At 34.8% G+C, this 20,956-nt stretch overlaps 1 protein-coding gene across 1 annotated transcript in view; it reads left to right on the top strand.

Moving 5' to 3' along the window:
• Nucleotides 1-20,956, top strand: part of LOC121854410 (protein crumbs-like) — a 151,728-nt gene that overhangs the window by 106,595 nt on the left and 24,177 nt on the right. Inside the window, exons 17-31 of the mRNA XM_042349081.1 lie at nt 591-827; nt 1,540-1,916; nt 2,254-2,449; nt 3,859-4,026; nt 6,397-6,581; nt 6,816-7,062; nt 7,576-7,705; nt 7,979-8,154; nt 8,963-9,084; nt 9,403-9,541; nt 15,855-16,034; nt 17,478-17,611; nt 18,300-18,515; nt 19,064-19,257; nt 19,718-19,940. Of these exons, the coding sequence (XP_042205015.1) occupies nt 591-827; nt 1,540-1,916; nt 2,254-2,449; nt 3,859-4,026; nt 6,397-6,581; nt 6,816-7,062; nt 7,576-7,705; nt 7,979-8,154; nt 8,963-9,084; nt 9,403-9,541; nt 15,855-16,034; nt 17,478-17,611; nt 18,300-18,515; nt 19,064-19,257; nt 19,718-19,940 (2,924 nt within the window). The remainder of the gene's footprint in view (nt 1-590; nt 828-1,539; nt 1,917-2,253; nt 2,450-3,858; nt 4,027-6,396; nt 6,582-6,815; nt 7,063-7,575; nt 7,706-7,978; nt 8,155-8,962; nt 9,085-9,402; nt 9,542-15,854; nt 16,035-17,477; nt 17,612-18,299; nt 18,516-19,063; nt 19,258-19,717; nt 19,941-20,956) is intronic.

The following is a 20,956-nucleotide window of genomic DNA, read 5'->3' as shown; positions in this document are numbered from 1 at the left end:
GGGATGGAGGGTGCTAAGGCTATTGTGTCCCGTCCGTCCTGTGGTATTGATACTATCTGTTAGAAGTGTGTTAAGGTGAAGGTGTGGATCATGTGTGGGTGTTTGTTGTATATGTGTGCTGTATTCATTGTATGATATATATATATATATTTATATATATATATATATATATATATAATATGTTATGACAGTTTTAACAATATGAAATATTAAGTCTTAAACTAGAACATTAGTTGATTTCTAGCTGTATTATACATAGAGGAAACTTTTCTTATCAACATAAAATTAGCTCTTAAGTCTCCTGTATCAATGCTAATTTTCTATCTACTTCTATAAGTACATTGTAAGTAAACTTATATTAATAATGCATCTTATTTCTGAGTTGGTTGGAATATTTGATAGTGTAGAGATGATTGTCAGTCAAAGATAATGAAGTAAGCCGTGCTTGTCTCACTAACCCCTGAATGTAGGAATGACAGATTGATACTGATCGATAAGACAATTTTCTGTTATTCTCTGTAGAGTTTTGTAACAATTTATACAGATAAACCACAGTCCATCACTGTGTAATGTTTCAATTCTATTTTCAGGTTTTGAAGGATTGTACTGCAGTAACAATATCAATGATTGTTTTGATGTGACGTGTTCTGATGGTAAAGTTTGCTACGACATGGTGAACAGTTATGAGTGCCGCTGTCCAGAAGGCTTCACGGGGGAAAACTGCTCCATCAATATAGATGAGTGTGAGAGTAATCCTTGTCTCAATGGAGGAGAATGTCATGATGGAATGGCAAACTATAGCTGTGTCTGTCCTCCAGGTTACACAGGTAAAGGATGATAATTTATTGAATGATCACAGTACCTGGAATTTTTATTTCTTTATTTATTTATTTGTTATTTTTTTTTTTTTTTTTATTTGGAGTTTCTTCGAGTATTGTGGTAATTATCTGTTCCCTCAACAAGCAAAACAAAATCTGTGCTAATAACTTTTTATTCACATAATAACATTATCTTTCTGTATTCACACTGGTTTCATAAACAATACAGTATCATGCTATCACATATGTTTCTTGGACACAGTCTATCAGGTCTGCTGGACCTACTTTCACTTTCCATGAATACAGTAGAATGGATCTGTGCTTCTGGGAACCCAAGAATCCTTGTTTTACTCTTATTTCATGTTATTGTCATTTATATGGAGCTCCAGTAGTTTGTTTGCCTGTCAGTATTCAATTGACACTGTTATTGTCATTTGAAGTAGCTTGTAGTGTTTCTCATAATATATACTGTACAGCATTGTCATTTTAAAATAGACCCATTTTTTTTTTATGTGAATTGAACTTTTTCTATTAAATTCTGAGCACTAAATTTCTTTGTTGGAAACATTTGGTTTTGTATTAATGGAGGAAAGGTGTTGAACAAGTGGTGAAGCTTTCATAGTGAGTAGCTTCAAGTTAATCCTGCTTAATTCTCACTTTTATTTATTTATCTTATAAAAATGTTTATTTACATTTTTATTTATTTATTTTTTTTTTGCAGGACATAACTGTGAGGAGGATGTAAATGAGTGTGAGTTGTTACGTCCTTGTGTTAATGGTATCTGTGAGAACACCAATGGATCATACCAATGTTACTGTCGCCCTGGATTTTCTGGTGATCACTGCAACCTGGAATTTGACGAGTGCCTTTCTCGACCTTGTCGCAATAGTGGTACTTGCATCAACAGAATTAATGGTTATGAGTGTGTGTGTCAACCTGGCTTTACTGGCACTGACTGTGATATTGACATTGATGAGTGTGCAAGTGCCCCCTGTCAAAATAATGCTACCTGCTATGACGGTATTGCCACCTTCACTTGTGAGTGCCTGCCTGGCTTTACTGACAAGCTTTGCTCCACCAATATTGATGAGTGTGAGGTATGCATTTTATTTTTTGTTTCATAATTAGCATTTTGTTTGTCTTTTGGATTCTGGTACAATATTATAATCACACGTTGGATATTGCAGTAAGTTTATAGTACAATATCACTTTACACACTCAGAGTTTGCATCATTGATATATGCCCTCACTTAAGTTCTCACTAGCAAGCATGATGGAAAAAAATTTCCTTGTTTTATTTTTTTATTTTTTCATTCTTACTCTTGTCCGCAGTAATTCTTTTATTGTAAATAATTTGAATTCTTACGTTATCATTGTTTTTCACACGTTTTGAGGATGTTGTAATAAAGAGTATGCTCACCTGTTACATTCTAGTCCGACCCTTGTATGAATGAGGGTGTGTGCACTGATGGCATCAACCAGTACACATGTAACTGTAGTGACACCGGCTTCAAAGGACCACAGTGTGAGATAAATATTGATGACTGTGAGTCATCTCCCTGCCAGCACGGATCAACTTGTTCCGACCTTGTAAAGGATTACGAATGCCTCTGCTATAATGGTTATGCAGGTTTGTCTCCTTTCTCAATTTTTTTTGTAATGTTCTTTGAGAGAGTATGTTGATTTTTTGTTTTAAGTTACATGGGAGTTGCAACTAGCATTGATTTAGTAATAACATCCTTCAAACCTTGCCATTCTTTGTTTTTTGTCTTTTTCCCCTGTTATTTATTCCTGTACTTCCAAAGTACAATATATCTCTCTCACTCCCTTTTTTTCATAATGCAGACAAGATCCACAAGTTAAGCTAACACTGAGATTTCACATGTTTGAGGTGTTATTATAGATAGACAGATGGATAAACTAAACATTATCTTCTTATCTACAATTTAGTCTTCCTTGACTAGATTAATCAATGTACAACCAGTCTTATTTAACACTCACCAGAGGTGGCAGAGGAAATTATTTGTAGAAAATTGCTCAAAGTATAATGGCAGTGTGCAAATTTGAATTTTAAAAGAAACTGTTAATTTGAAACAATTTTAATTGGAATGTGATCCCTAATACACAGCAGCTGTAATTAAACAAAATAACAGAATCAGAAATGACGTAAACAGAGGATTTACTGTGCTGGGATACAGGCTTTTATACACTGGTCTGTCTCTAGTATCTATTATTTAAAGTTTTTCTCTCATGGTTACCTATATTGTTTCTCATTGTTCCTTCCTGAAGGCTTGGCTGGCATCTTAGACATGGTTTAGTAGTACTGTACTGTAATTTCATATAGAGAATTAAAAACACAAAGGTAAAAATATTGCTGTCACTTGCATATGTGATCACAACAACTGGAGATGAAGAAACTGGCGTAAGATATTCAAGTCACAGTGGGAAGAAACAAAACAGGTACAGCATGTCTCAAATCCCAGGAAATCAACACCACATATTTTCTGGCCACGGTCAAAGATAAAGCCACAAGAAAATGCTTGAGTACCTGTATGAATTCAGGCACATTCTGGGAATCATGAATTCAGTATGACAGACTATTTTTTTCACAGTAAGCAGAAACACGGCTACATCTCGGAGAAAAAATTACCTAGATGGCTTTCCCAGATCTGGTTTGTGGAGTTAACTGGTTAAAAGGTGTTTAGTTAATGAAGACTTTCTTGTATGAGGAAACTAATGTATCGCTTGTAATAATTGCTGATTACTTACATTAACACAAGCTACCAGCAAACAACTGCAGATTGAAGTCTAGTGGTTGTTCAGTATTTTTTTACACCATTATTTGTTACATGCTCTACATACAGGGGTGTTTTTAAAACTTTAACTACTGTACTGTAGTTCATAATATTCTACAGTCAGACTTGTACTTGAGTGCTGATTGATATTGTAGCAGTGTATGTTGAATTAAGTATCTATTATTAAAAGCTTTGACCACCTTATTGCAGTACAGATATTATCATTTGCATGTTTTTATTCTAGGGAAGGACTGTGAGGAGGACATTCAAGAATGTGCAAGTTATCCATGTCTTAACGGTGCTACTTGTCTGGAGCGCAGCAACTTGACCCTTTATGAATTAGACATATTCTCCAACTTTACCTATGAAACTGCTGGAGGTTTTGTATGCGAGTGTATTCCGGGTTTTACAGGTGTGTAAACGTTTTATTTTATTTGTCTGCTGCACACAAAGTATAATACAGTAGTAATTATTTTGTTGTTGCTTAACATAATTTAACTTGTGTCTTATAATTTGGAATAGATGAAAATAAGGATATTACAAATCTTCTAGTTGCATTTTAAAACTTTTGACACTTTGGACTGAATTCATATGTCTGCCCATTGTAGAGGTCACTGCTTTTGGTTATAAAATGGTGTCATGGTTGTCAGTATAAGTGAGAATATTGCTCATTGAATATTGTCCATCTAATAAACTACCTGTAGCAACATCTGGTAATAATCATCATATACCCTGTACAGCACAATGATGTAAAATTAATTTATTATAATTGCATACCCTTTGAGATACTTGAAGTGATGGCATTGTAGCTCTGAATTCATTGTGTTATAAAGCTGTTGTTATGGCAGTTGTTGATACTTGTGAATATTAAAGATATTGGTCTAACTGTGATGGAGTTAGATCTGGTAGAATTCGGCTTCAGAAATGAACATGACAGTACAGTCGACCCTTGTTAATTCGGACCCCTTTAATCCGGATTTCGGATAATTCGGACAAAATCTGAACGAACTTTTTTTTTTTTTTTTATAAAGATTTGTAGGAATATTACCTACGCGGACCTTAAGCTAAAATTCTGGTCCACCCACTGCTGGGATAAAACACCAGCATCTTTTTGGTCAAATGTAACATCTCCACCACTAGTGTGGGGGGGGATGCAACTTTTAGCTTCAGACATGAAAAATATTTACCATTTACTGCCAGTAAACAATGGAAATGTAAAATTTGTACCAATTAGTAATGAAAAGTTGTGCAGTTCCTTCAGCAAATGAAGCTCACCAACTTACAATAGACTAAATTACCTTACAACGTGTTTTCTGTAGTCTAAGTTGAAGTTCTTAGCACAGGCTAACTTATCATATCATATACGGTACCACAGTTCTCATTGATCTACAAAAAATACCGGGAATAAAAACCTTTTTGATATTTCACACTTGATATAATACCCGGTAATCTTCTTCAACCTCCTATTGTTTACAACGACGCATGACACCACCAGCTGTTGAGTATCAGCTACACCGTACACTTGTTTTTTGAATCATTTTCAGTTAAAAAACTGTTACATCACATGTATATTTTACCTTAACTGTGCCTGAATGAATATATTCTCGGAAATAAATAGTAGTTTTGCTGAAACGTGATGTATTTTAATGTAAAATAGGATAAAATACATGACGAAAACAAAAGACTTTACCTAACCTTCCGATGTTCTAGAGAAGTTACTCGTTTTTTTAATAGTTTTTGGTTAAAATACTGTTATATTACAGTGGTATTCTATTCATACTGTGCTTGATATAATGCATTCACGGAAATGTAATATTTTTGCTGAAATGACGTAGGTGTTAGTAGAAGTGGGATAAAATCGTGACGAAAACAATAACTTTCGCTTTTTTTCGTTCAAAAGATGTTACCGTAATCGCTTTTCGATTGGTTTTCAGTTAAAAAACTGTTGTATTACATTAATATCCTATCCTAATTGACTTGAATAAATACTACGATACCATATTTCTGAATATTTTCATTAAAATCCATCCAAATCATTTTCCTTGTCATCGTCTGCAGCATCAAACAGCTTCTCCCAGTCCTCTCCTTGAACAGGGCTAGAGGGTACGTGTTTTTCGAATCGTTTTCAGTTAAAAAACTGTTACATCACACGTATATTTTACCTAAACTGCGCCTGAATGAATATATTCTCGGAAATAAATAGTAGTTTTGCTGAAACGTGATGTATTTTAATGTAAAATAGGATAAAATACATGACGAAAACAAAAGATTTACCTAACCTTCCGATGTTCAAGAGAAGTTACTCGTTTTTTTTATAGTTTTTGGTTAAAATACTGTTATATTACAATGGTATTCTATTCATACTGTGCTTGATATAATGCATTCACGGAAATGTAATATTTTTGCTGAAATGACGTACGTATTACAGTGGAAAGTGGGATAAAATCATGACGAAAACAATGACTTTGAAATATATTGCAATATTAACCCCTAAATCGGTTAATTCGGACAATCGGCTAAAACGGACACCCTTCCCCCCCTATTAGTCCGAATTAACGAGGGTCGACTGTAATGAGTTTTCCTCTTTCTTTTTTGCATACAATTTTACTGTGTATAATTTGCCTAAATACAACATCCCATTACGGTGTACTGGACTATCTCCACTTGCTGTAGAATTTAGCATGTCTTTACGAGTTAATAATGCAGTTTTGGCAAAGTTATGTCCTTAAACTGTTCAACTGGATGTATTGTTATTTAATTCAGAATTTTTTCATAATTTCAGGTGATTTGTGCGAGATTAATATCGACGAATGTGAGAGCGATCCATGTGTGAATGGTGTTTGTTATGATGGCATCAATGATTACTCATGCCTGTGCTGGCCAGGCTATGAAGGTGTTAATTGTGAAATTGAAATAAATGAATGTGAACTATACATGCCATGTGTCCATGGATCTTGTGTTGATAAGGTAAGGAAGAAGCATGAATATTAATTAATGCTCGATCACATTCTTCTTTGGACGAAATATAAGTTTACATGCCATTATCCTAAGTAATTTTTCTTCGTGTACTGTGCATATTCTATATAGCCTCACTCATCATCCCATTTCTTTAGAGTTGTAGTTTTTTAACAACTGATATTGAAGTTATTGCATGCTATTAATATTGTAGGATTATGCAGTTTAATTTTCCTTGCATTTCAGGTGGCAGATTATGTGTGTCTATGTCAGGAGGAATTTGGTGGTAAGAACTGTTCAGTTGAACTTCTTGGCTGTAATGGCATTGATTGCTTCAATGGAGGCACTTGTGAGGCGCTACTCACCAATGAGACAATACATGACTTCGTGTGTCATTGTGAGCACGGTTTTATTGGACGGAACTGTGAAGAGTCGACTACACTCTCGTTGTCTGGCAACTCGTATGTTCTCATCAACTCTCAGCGGCAAGAAGGTAATTGTTGTTCATGAGCTCCAGGTGATTCCACAACCTCAAAGCATCATAATGCGTACAGTCAACATCTTGAAGCATTTTCCACACTTGTATGGGTTAGCCACAGTTACCTGATGGCAGCTCTCCATGCTGCATGGTCTTTTGCAGCCTCACTTGTTGGGTTTTTAACTCTAATATTAATTATTTAAAGCATTGATATTTATGTAAATTTGCAGTTATTATGCAGTAGCTGAGAGGTAGTAATTTTATTTTAATTCATATTTTCCTTATACAGTATCCTTGCACAGCATTAGTTCAAATTTCCAAGAATGATTTGTTTCCATTTTTTTCTATCTCTGTTATTCTATAGTTATAAAAATGAAGTCACTTGAGTGATCACAACTTTAAATAAAATGGGATACTAAAAGAAAATAAGTTTTGTATGTGCATGTACAGTAGTTGTGTTATGTAGACGTGTAAAAGATGATCAATTCAAAGTTGTTAATATATATTTTGTTTTTGTTTTTTCTCCAGGATATGAACTTTCATTCCGATTCCGTACTACTCTAGCCAGTGGGATACTTGCTGTGGGACAAGGGGAGACTTATATCAAACTTGAACTTGTACAAGGTCGACTAAATTTCCACTCCTCCCTCCTGAACAAGTAAGATCGTCTGAACCACAGTGAGAATATTTGGGGTAAAATTTTGAATTGTGGGAAATTTTAATTATATTCTTATTTTTTAATTTTTTCTGTACAATATAGTATTTTAATGACTGTTGGCACTAATATATATATATATATATATATATATATATATATATATATATATATATATATATATATATATATATATATATATATATATATATATATATATATATATATATATATATATATATATATATTCTATATACAGTATATTCTCATTTACAGATGGGAAGGTATTTTCACTGGTTCTGACCTCAATGATGGGCAGTGGCAGAATGTGAGAATGTTGGTGAATGACAGTCATGTTTCACTCTCGGCAAACGATGATGAAACAATTTATCCAATTAATCCAGTACAGACCATCAACAGCTCTGATACCTCCTTCTCAACAACTGTTTTGGGTAAGTTTTTTTTTATTTTTTTTTTTTTTTATATATTAGTTCATATATTGGTTGATGAGACTGGACCTGTATGCCTTAGCTGAAATGTTATTGGAATGTGTGGGATAAGGTGGCTCAATGGATTAGTGCTCTCCTCTTATCCTAAGGTTCACAGGATGGTGCCCAGGGTGCATATAGTCCACCCAAGTGTAAAAGGAGACGTAACTTTACAGTTGGAGAACTGACGATGGTTGAATATAGTGTTGGCCACACTGCCTTCTTGTGAACTGAAACAAGGATAAGCCTAAAGCTGTATATCCCTTAACAAGCCACTTTCACTTTTATTCAGCTTTGGGTACAGAACGTGATGTCTTTGAATTGATTTTCTTTTTCTTTTTTTTCTTTAAAACACTTCATAAAAGCTTTTCAAAGGATTTAAATTTAAGGTATGCACAAGAATGGAGAAGTATGCTGTGATGCTCATTACTAATATTATTAGTATTATTTTTTTTTATGAATCTAGTAAGTCTTAAATGTGATATTTAGCTCCATGAGGCTTATGAGGAATTCAATGTTATTGTATATACAGGGTATACGAACAGTGTATTTATTATTCACATATGGCTAACTGATTAAAATTAGTACTGGGACTTAGGGGAAAGTAAGTGTGTGTGTGTGTGTGTGTGTGTGTGTGTGCACGTGGTCTAATCTTTCTGGTCACGCTATATTAGAGTAGGAAAGGGCTTGAAAAGTGGTAAAGAAACAGGATTCTTTTGTTAAGAAGTTAGGTGCTCAAAAGAGGAGACTTAGTAGATTTATATTCTAACAGGTGGTGCGACTCCAACACTAAAGATATTATCTAAAGGAGCACCATTCTTCACTGGCTGCATGGAGGATGTCATGGTGGATGGCTCAATCTTGATACCTAGTACTGTACCAGAGCCCATGAGGGTATGTACCACTTAAATTGTTTATTTAAAGTGTTCATTCATCTTTGCTAGCTAGAAGTAGATAGTAATAATATCATATGGATTTTTTTTAAGCGTAAAGTATCTGATATAATGAGTATTCTTACCATCACAGCAACAGCTCGCAGCTTACTACTTTATGTTTAAGTCAGTAATAAACAAAAATTTTTAGAGAAGTGTTGTAATCTTTCCTCACTGATGATAATTTATTTAGCTGCTTTTCATTTTAATTCACTGTTAACATGTTTAAATGATATAAGGATGCCATTTGCAGTTTAACTCTGCTCTTTTGTACCTTAAGGTATCGGTTGATGAGGGATGTCCACGTGTAGAACAATGTATTCCTAACCCTTGCCTGAATGATGGTGAATGCGTGGATTTGTGGACCAAGTACCAATGTAATTGCAAGAGGCCATACCTTGGGAACACCTGTCAATTAAGTAAGTGTCTTAAGCAAATTATATCATGTGTTCTTTGTGACATTTCATGTGCAACATAAATGTTATCATAAGGTTCACCTGCATTATATCATAAATAGTAAATACTTAATTTGAAGTTGACACAACAGTTTAGATTTTAAAACGTGCTCTAGCAACTCCTAGATTTAGATAATGCAATTAAGATGCCATCAGTACCAAGGAAGATTGTATGGTGTGATGAAATCAACTAAATCAGACCCTTTAGATCATATACAGTACTGTTTTCAATAGGAATGTGCTTAATTTATCCTGAGAAGTGACTGCCATCAACTGGGTCTTCTCAGCATGTAAATTTAACTTTGGTTCTTGACAGATGTGAGAGAGTGACACAACACCAAAGTATTCTCCCACACTGCAAAATAATGCATTTAGTAATAGAGTTTCTTAATGTCTTTATGATGAGCATGATTGATGCTGTCAGGTCTTGGACTGCACTGTAACAGTTCACAGATTTTCACTGAAGAGAGCTTTTTTATCTATAAGAAAGCAAATGTTTTAATTACTGATAAATCCCTTTTGGGGAAATTGCTCGAGTGATCAGTGATTGATAGTGCTGGAGTTTTCAAGTCTGAAACTTTATTAGCACTGCATTACTTTAATTTTCTGTTAAGGAATTAACTTTATAATTTCACTTTTTCTCTCTTGCATGGACATATAAAATGTATTTGACAGGTGGTATAACAGTATAGCACATGCACTTGTATGATGGCTTTTAGCATTTTTGCACAAGTGGCATTAGTTAGCATTCATTTTATGTTGTAGGAAGAATGAAACAGTTAAAAGTAGTAATTAATATAACTCAAACTTGGTCTCGCCCTGTTGTTCATTGGGTGGTTTAAATACTGTCTCTCGGCTTGAAGAATTTTCAGACACTCTTAATCTTATATGTAATGTAATCTTTCCCCCTTTCAGCTCACTTTATAATATTTTGTTTTGATCTGTGATTTTTATTTATTTCATTTTATTTCATTACTTTAATTTCTTTTATATGATAAATATTTTATATTCAATGCACCTGCCATCTTCATCTTTTCAAGCTTATTATTTGTCATGTAATCATACTTCCTTGCTCTGAAAGTTTTCACTATTAGATAATTCTAATCACTTGACACTATAACACAATTCTTTCAAATATTTTCCAAATAAATTCTATCACACATTGGCACCTTGACATTTTCCTGTTGACTCAGTTATTCTGTCTTCTGTGCACAACCCTCAATGATGCACAGAATCACTCCTCAGTGTTTTGTAGCAACATGTTTAGACACTAAATTTTACAGCCCTTTTGTGCTTCTGTTTCTTGCCATATTATTACTGGGTGAGCTTTATTTTTCAAACATGTTATCACTCAAGATCTATGGTGAGTTTTTGAAGAGTTCAAACTACTTCTCTTTGAACTGCTTGTTGGTAGTCAGGAGAGGAAGCTTTGCTTTACTGTTCCTTTACTTACATGTCCTTCTTCAATTTTTGTAGGAGGAGCGACATGGGAAGCGTCACTTTGTAGGTCTATTTTACTGCACTTGACTGAGCTTTTCTTTTCTTTGTTTTAAAAAAAAGTTGTATTGTAGAGTTAATATTTGATTATGGTTATTTGTTTTTAATTTAGATTGTGTTGTGAGTTTTCATAAAGTAGTAGTGTAGACATGATTTTGTAAGTTATTGATGTAGGATTAGATAAACACACTCTTTGTATTGATAGTCTTTTGCTGTGATTTTTTACTTCAAGACAGAGTATTTATCTTAGGCTTAAGAAGAAGGGATATAACATTTAATTAAAGATATTTTCAAAGACCTAAGCTTGCATTATCTGTATTATATTGGGTTCCTGTTGGTAATTGAAGATATGGGGAAGCCAGTCGATCCTAATAAATGTAGTTAATCAACAATGAACTTTTTACTGAAATTTGTTTGTGTCTCAGGAAGCTTTAGGGCATGAGACGTGGTAAATTGACATTAAAATCAACTTGGCTAGAAACTTGATATATATAAAGAATTTGGTGGAGCAGTGGGTAGTTCGCAATATGGGGCAGTGGGTAGCTAGAACTATGTGGGGGGGGGGGTGCACACCCTACCCAGGGTACACATACATCATCAGTTTATTCATGGCAGATGGTCTCAGGTGGCATTATTAAGGAGATATACCGTAATTAGATGTTTTATTAACTCCATTTATTGCATTTTAAACATTGTTGATTCACTGTCATATTTGTAAATTTGCTTAAAAATTTATATAGCTTTTTTGTGTGGAGAGAAATGTATTATTCTCTTACAAATTATGGTATTCTTAAAGCTTTAGATCAATACAGTACATATGGTAGCAAATAGCTGGTAGTTTACTACTGCTGCTAAATATGTCTTACTACTTCTTTGTTTACCTAGCTTCTTCAGAGGAATCATTGAAAAAAGTAGCTCCCAAAATATTCGTACAGTATTAATATGAAGTAATGCTATACAGTCTTATTAACTTGTATACATTGTAGTCAGTTTTATATTTTCTTTGATTTAAAATTATAAATATTTGGTACCGTATTAAAAAAAATACTGTAGTTATTATATACTGTACTGTGTCCACTTATGAGCAATTTGCAAATTTTTTTGTAAATGCTCATAATTTCAGTTTTTTAAATTCCTTCAGTGGCTGACTGGGTCAAAAATTTCTTCCGGGAAAATTTGTAAAAGGGCCCACTCAAAAGGGTCCAAAAGGGCCCACTTAATCCCAAAACGCAGTCAAAGGAACCATCACTTTGGGGCCCACCGGGAAATTTCCCGGTATCCCGGTGGGCCAGTCCGCCACTGCATTCCTTGTTTATAATTTAACAAACATAAGTAAAGATTCAATGACAATAATTCATATTTTTGTATTATAAATTATATTATTTTGTAAGCCAAAGTTGTCTGTTCTGATGTACAGTACAATTAGTACACTAGAACCTCACTAATTTGGCCTCCACTAATTCACAGTTTTATGGGTAATTTGAATGGAATAGGGTCTCAAGGATGTCGAATTAGTGAGGTTTAAGCGTACTGTAGAGGCATTTTTCCTACAGGTTGTACCTCTCTAGTCTGGCATTCTGTGGTCCGGAAACTCCTGTGGTCTGGAACGATTTTAGTTTGTCCAATAGGTATATAGGCAGTTTTTTTACTTATCTGAATTATTATTATTATTACAGGAGTATTAATTTTTGCCCCTCAGGCCCCAATGTGGGTCAGTGACCTATGCCCGGGTGGGCTAATCCCCTAAAAAAAACAACAACAAAAAGCCGCGGGAAATTAAGGTTTGTTTACATCCGGCAGTCTCTCTCTCTCTCTCTCTCTCTCTGCTTGTCTATACAGAGTACAACATTTAACCCTTCAATATATATGAGCAGTAAATAAGTGTTGCTTTCATATTCTTATGTAGAGTAATGACGATATATTTTCACATGTGCGCACTTACATACGAGCAGTCTCACTTTTTTTTTTTACCATTAATGGTTAGCTACTTATATTGTTCCATTTATTAACATTAAATAACATTACAGGTACTTCAAGCAACCATATTCATTTTTTTACATTAATTTTACTACAGCTAAACTCAGGGTCTTATTTTCTTCAGTTTTATATGTAGAACCAATCAGTCACTGGTTTCGTAAGCTTTAACATAAACAATGCCGGCAGCCGTCTTGTCTCCTCTAATATTCCACGTATTATTAATAAATTGTATTGTTAATTTTGCACACACATACATTAATTCAATAAAAACAAATTCAGAAACATTAATTAAAATATATATGAACAGTAAATAAGTGTTGCTTTCATATTCTTATGTAAAGTAATGACGATATGTTTTCACGTGTGCGCATGCGCACTTACATATGCGATCTCTCTTTTTTCTTTACCATTATCGTTAGCTACTTCTATTGTTCCATTTATTAACATTAAATAACATTACTTAAAACAACCATATTAATTTTACTACAGCTACAACCAAGGTCTTATTTTCTTCAGTTTTATATGTAGAACCAGTCAGTCACTGGTTTTGTAATCAACGAGAACAATGCTGTGTCATTTCCTCGTGTGTTTTAATATTCTACGTATTATTAATGAATTGTATTGCTCATTTTGCACACATAAACATTAATTCAATAAAAAAGACATTCAGTAATAAACAATAATGAATCTTTTGTACATAAGAGAAATGACGCTGTTTACACGATTATGCACGTCGTCTGCACGTTGGCGGGCCGTTCAAACCCGTCGAAATTCAAGTTTCCGCCGTCAAAATTTTTATTTATTTTATTTTTTTGTGTTCCAATAAAATACGTTAAGAATTAAAAACTCGCGAAATTTGAGAAGCTACTATACGACATAAGAATATGAAAGCAACACTTATTTACTGTTCATATATATTTTAATTAATTTTTCTGAATTTGTTTTTATTGAATTAATGTTTGTGTGTGCAAAATTAACAATACACTTTATTAATAATACGTGGAATATTAGAGGAGACGAGACGACTGCCGGCATTGTTTATGTTAAAGCTTACAAAACCAGTGACTGATTAGTTTTACATATAAAACTGAAGAAAATAAAACCCTGATTTTAGCTGTAGTAAAATTAATGTAAAAAAATTAATATGGTTGTTTGAAGTACCTGTAATGTTATTAATGTTAATAAATGGAACAATATAAGTAGCTAACCATTAATGGTAAAAAAAAAAGTGAGACTGCGCGTATGTAAGTGCGCACATGTGAAAACTTATCGTCATTACTCTACATAAGAATATGAAAGCAACACTTATTTACTGCTCATATATATTGAAGGGTTAATTGTTGTACTCTCTATAGACAAGCAGAGAGAGAGAGAGAGCAGCTGAACTGCCGGATGTAAACAAACCTTAATTTCCCGCGGCTTTGTTTTTTTTTTTTTTATAAGGGGATTAGCCCACCCGGGCAAAGGTCACTGACCCACATTGGGGCCTGAGGAGCAAAAATTTAATACTCCTATAATAATAATTCAGATAAGTTAAAAAAAAAAAGAAGCTGCTTATCTACCTATTGGACAAACTAAAACCTTTTATACTAAGGTAACCCTACCCTAAGTAAAAAGGCAAATGCGTGAACTGCCACAAAACATGTACCCTGTATGGAAGTGGTTTAAATGATCAATGAATACACATAGATATTATACAGTACAGCATATGCAAATTTTATAAAATCAAAATCAAAAGGGCTTACCTGAAAGCAAGATGTTCATGGAACCAGTGTAGGAGAGAGAAGGATGCCTTAGCGAGATGCAGGAAAAGGCTCGTGAACTAGCTGGCAAGATTATTATTATCACAAATTATATTGGCATCCCCTTCTGGCAATAAGCTCAACCAGCTGTACCATCAAAATGGATAATTGAATAGTTAAGTATTTAAATGATGATAAAAATATATGATTATGACGTTATGATATGGCAAATAATAGGGATGCTGGGTGGGCAGATTTGATTCGCAAGCAAAAGACGCTGAAGCTAGCGAGAGATGCTGGGTGGGTTGGCTCGCACAAGACCAAAGTGTAAGAGCGATTCACGGGGTCAGACGTTTATAAGTGGGGTTGCTTACTATGAATTTGCGTACTCTGCGACACGGCTATAATATCCTCGTAAGTGTAATTTTAAAAGTTGTGTATTAGCCCCTTGAGTATTTATAATGACTGCATAATTCCATGTCTTCTTGCTTAAGGGAATTGGTCATCATATTCAAAGGGTTAAGACATCATACTATCTTACGTAATGGGCTAGTTCCTTGTATTGTCTTAGGTTTGCAGCATGAAAAACAAACTTGGTGTTGATATTTTTCTTGGTTCCTTACCGTGTGTATTTTATGATAAGTGTTTGTTGCTGGTGACTTGGGCCACCCTGCACTGTAGCAGCAGACAACTTCGGAGAATGAAATTAAGATTAGCACATTATATGAGAAGATTGTTCTCTTAGAGATATAATGTACTGTACATTCTGAACAACAGTGGATAAAGTGATAAAATTATCAAGCCTATATCAGAAAATATCCTTAGTTCACAGTATTGTACAAGAATGATGGTTTATAGTCCCTATTCTTATATGAAAATTTGATTGAGCAAAATTTTTTTTCTTCATATTCTCCACAGGCAGCTTTGTTATTGCTTTTTAATATTCAAAACTTTTCACTCTTTCAAATAAGTTTTGTTCTATCTATAAGGCAGAGATAAAATTGCAAAATTTCCTCTGCACACATTACTTACCATTGTCTCAAAATCATTCTATCTTACAGGCTTTACTCCCGCTACTTTTGGGAATGAAGACACAAAGGACAGTCTGGTAACGGTGCTCATCCCTGAGGTTGACCATGGCACCTATAGGAACCACGCTGATGTGTCAATGTTGGTGCGCACCAGAGAAGCAAATGGCCTCATCTTCTATCTTGGAACTTATGAAGATAGTCAGACAATAGGTTAGATTAAATTTTATCTATTGGGTTTTTATTCAATGAACTAAATAATTGTTTTACATTGCAGTATATGATGGGATGCAGGGTAATAAACTCTTGTACCGCCTTATTTTTCCTGCACTCTACAAATTGTCCTGTGGTACTGTCCACCTTCTTTTATTGCATTCAAATGTGTGCCATTCACTGTACTGTTGATCTAAACCTTTTTGTATGAATTTTGAAACCCTACTGATCACCATAATAGAATGAGGTTTTACTGAAAATTAAAAAAAACAAATTGGAAAGAGATTTTTTTCTATGTAAAGTTCAGGTAAACCCTCAGCCTAAGACACAAAACATTGAAATTATTAAATAGAGGTAACAGTCACCTGTAGGGTTTCGTGATATAATGTTGTCTAGCACTCAGGATGGATGGAAACTCTAAGGTGGTGGTTTTCTTATATAATATAAGTTATATGGTAGACAGTCTGCTGCTGGAGATGCCATGTGGTGAGGAGCTGCTCAGTAGACACGTTCGGTGAGTAGCGTGTTGAAGGAGGTAGATGTGCAGGAGCTTCGTTAGAGAAGATGTTGCCTGTTGCTGGCCTCCAGGTTGAATGAGAACGGGACAGCGAGGAGCTTGCTTGGAGGAGGTGTTGCGTGTTCAGGAACCGAGAGCAGAATGAATCTCAATGGAGAGACAGAGCTTATATACACAGCAGCCGTGAGTCACCCGTGAGTCAAGCTTGGGAAGTCGCCGGTCTTTTGACTCCGTTGCTAGGATACTGTGGCATCTGGTGACGCCCCCCCCCTGGGCCGCTCGTTTGGTTGCTAGGGAAGACGTAGCAGGTGGCATGCGGCTACGCAGTTGTAGGGGAGACGTCCACTACACACCTTAAAACTGAGGGTGTACAGTCGTAAACAGAAGTCCTGTCGCCCCTTGTGCTGTTCAGCGAACCAAGAGATTCAGACTCATGAACCCGAAGCAGTAGACACTGGTGCATTATTCTGCCCATAAATGCTTCGGATTCATGAGTCTGAATCTCAGGGTTCGTGGAGCAGCAGAAGGGGTGACAGGACTTCTGTTCACGACTGTACAGTACATTGATATTTCGGAGCGGGTTGGCATGAGGTGATAATAAACTGGCCATCTATAGGGGCTCATTCCAGTTCTTTATGATTTGATATCACAGTCAATGCTGCTTTGTATAGGCAGTGGAATGAAGGAGATTGGATGATATGTCTTTAACGAGAACAGGAAATTTTAGTTGTGGCTGACGAAGCAGTTAAGTTCTGGAGATAGTAACTCATATGGAGGATATTTTCAAAGTAACATTCATCTTTAAGGTAATACTACTTCTATAGGGGATCATATCTTTTTGATCTCATAATAAGTCATCTGTCTTCCTTTAAAAGAATTATATTAATTTTATTTATCCTCTTTTTATTTTAAATTACCTGTTTCAGGATCTCAGGAGAGTCACATAATTGCTGAACTTAAAAACGGCAACTTGGTTCTACGACTTTTGTTAGATGGTCCTGAGGAAGTTTTCACTATCAGCAGCTTGGTGCTTATTGATGGTGACCCTCATCTACTTCACGTAAGCATTTTCAGTGAGCAGTGTTGAAGTGATGTGGTATTATTTACATATAGGGGAGTGTTTAAGCTAACATTACAGGGGAGTGTCAAGCTGACATTACTAAACATGTGTGAAGTATTGAATCTGGATGCAACAGAAAAGGAAGTTAGAAGTGACAGAAATTATGTAGTGTACAGTACTTGAGAACAGTATGTGAGGTGAATAGGATAAAAACAAGTAGATATAAAGAATAATATGGGGAACTGAAAGATGTGTTCAATTGATTGCTAACCAACGTTAGGGTACTTGGAAATATTTAGAGAATGAAAGTGAGAAATTTGTAAAACTATAATTCAGAGGTGGATACTTGGAGTGAAAGGGATGGATCAAGAAAATGAAAGGATGGGGTAACGGATGCACCAAAGGTGGGAGGAACATTTGATGACAGTAGAGCACAGGTCGAATAATTTAAAAGGATCGATGTGCTGATAACGGGTGATACAGATATCTTGAGGCTTTATTGCAAAACACATCTATCACTACAGTAAGAATGACTGCATGGCAACAAATACAGAGAGAGTGTGTTTGCTTTTTGTTTTGTCCACCTTTCAGTATATTGGGTGAGAGAGGTTTCAAGATAAAAACTATAAATGTATAAATGGACATTTATTGTGTAATGATTCTGAGATTTAAATTTTATGCTGAACAGGTAAAGCGCATCAATAATGACTTGGAAGTAAACGTGGATAATGAATTAGTATTGAACGCAACGCTGACATACGGCGGTGACCTAACAGCTCAAGTCCTGTACCTTGGTGGTGTTCCGGAGACCACTTCAGGGAGGGTCAAGCGTCAACTTGGTGTCACCAATTTCACCGCAACCGTAACTCGACCTCATTTTAAAGGAACTTTGCAAGATATTCGGGTAAGTTGTTACATGAAGGGCCTATTGAGAAATTCTGTGTACGGTATACAATATGTGAAGCTTTTGTTCCTTATATCACTTTCTTATTTCTATCTTGTTTTTTCACTCAAAAGTCATGTGTAGTGATAAGTTTGAGGAGAAAATTACCAACAAACTGTTTAGTATGTATTGTATCCTATAAATGATTCTGCATTGAATCTTATATTAAAACTTCAATTATTAAACAGTAGCAATAATTTAAAATTGAATTTTCTTAAGTTGTGTGGAGCATTTAAAGAGGTAATATTTGAATATTAAACTTACTCTCTGTTAGAAAGTATGATAATTATTCAGTCAATTACCTGTACTTTTGAAGAAATTTGCTTTTTTTATAGTTGCTGTGTAAATGGAGAAAAGTTCTCGGGTCATTTGCAGTGGTCTCTTTCTAGAAATAAGAAACTTACTGTGATGCTTATTTTGAGCTAACAGTATTTGGAATATCATATGTAATACAATGACATTGTCAACAAAGAAATTCAGATGTGTAAGTGCTGTTATGTTATTCACAGCTGAGCAATGGTTCAGAAACAAGACTAGTACAACCTTTCCCACTGCAAAATGTGTCTGCTGTTGTTTTACCTGGTGAAAATTTGCAAGAATTAGATATCATCAATGTCCTTGAAGGAACAGTTAGTGATGACACCTGCACTCCAGACCCCTGTAAGAATGGTGCCTCCTGCAGTGTAACATGGAATGATTTCTTGTAAGTACTGTATATGACTTGTGTTGGAGTAGTGGGTAAACTTCTTCAATGATGTTTAAATGAAGTTCATTATTCCTTCATGAAAGTGGAAGTAAAAATCAACACATCACTGCAATTTCCACAGCTAACCTATAGTATTTACTTGCAGAGTAATTTTTTAGAATAGGTTTTGTTCCTCAGAGCAACTTTATTGAACTGAGAAAAAAAATGAGTGTTAAGTTTCATAAATGTTACTTCAACCACTTTATTAATAAAATTTACCTATTGAATTTAATAAATATATAAGAATAAGAGTATTACAGTAATAGTATGTCCTTGAGAATAGAATGTGCTTAACTTTCAACTAATATCTACCATGATACACACTATATAAATTTGCTTTATATCATGACTTATATTTACATGGTCTACAGTCACACAGAGCTTATAACATCTCACTTGTACCGATTTGATATTTCAGGTGTACGTGTACAGTTGGTTTTAAAGGTAAAACGTGTGAGGATCGGGAATATTGTGCTATATATGAGTGCCCTCAAGGATCTGAATGTGTTAACCTAGATGATGGTTATGAGTGTCTTGCCAACTTAACACTCAATGGTGTGAACTCCTCCATGACGTACTCACCCAACTTTAGAAATCCACCGAGCCAGATTTCAGAGATCACGCTGAATTATCGAAGCCAGGTGAGTGTTTACTGTTGTGTGTGCTGGAACATAAGCCAGGTGTGTTGACTGATGTGTGTGTGTTATAACATATTCTTTTAATTTATAGTAGCTGTAGCTTTTATAATTACAGAATATTGAATTTATATGATTTATGTTATTTGTGCACTGGAAGCAGATTTAATTTTATTATTATTGTATATGATAGTTTCCCCATTTTAGGGGAATTCTCTTGTTTACATAACCTATTACAGTATAATGGTTGCCCCTCGTGTAATGAGGATGGCCGGCCCAAGGGCCACCCAGGCGTGAATTTATTTAAGGTGTAGAAACTGTCGCCAACACAACAGTCAAACCCTGAGTTAACGAGTGACCCAGTGTCAAGGAATAGTCCAAGAAGACCGGGCAACTCGCCAACTGCGCTGGCTAACCATTACCCTGGAATACGATCCACAAATCCTATTCACACACAAACACTTGTACATATTTAGAAATAGGAACATTTTGTGATTATGAACATGACTACACACAGAGAAGTCTGTATATTTTCAGCCACCAGCTGCAACTCTATTAATAAACCGTTTATTATTATTATTATTATTATTAGAAGTAAACATAGCATCAAACACAAATAGAGCACACAGGTAGTTACTCAAAACAGCAAACATAGTCACTTATACTTGAGATGTAAATACAAATTCATTGAAGTTGCATAAACCAGAATACTGTACTGTATGTACACGAGATAAAACAAATGATTTCATACCTGACTTTGGTTCTACCACTGGTATTTGACAAATTTCCCCCTCCTGTAGAAGTTAAAGAACTAACAATTTTAGTATGGAATACTGAACTGTTTTATTTAGTTTATGTGCAAATCATACAGTTGCCAGGGACTTGTTCTTCAAGAGATTATGTATGAAAAAAGGATGAATATTTCTTTGCCAAGTACTGTACTGTATATATTAAAGACCCAGTAGGAGTAGGAAAGCTGGAAATGCTACAGAATGTAGGAGTTAAAAATGAGGAAACGTTAT

The sequence above is a fragment of the Homarus americanus genome, unplaced genomic scaffold (genome assembly GCF_018991925.1).
Source record: "Homarus americanus isolate GMGI-L3 unplaced genomic scaffold, GMGI_Hamer_2.0 scaffold54443, whole genome shotgun sequence".
Classification (NCBI taxonomy): Eukaryota; Metazoa; Arthropoda; class Malacostraca; order Decapoda; family Nephropidae; genus Homarus; species Homarus americanus.
This window is presented reverse-complemented; position numbering and strand designations above follow the sequence as displayed.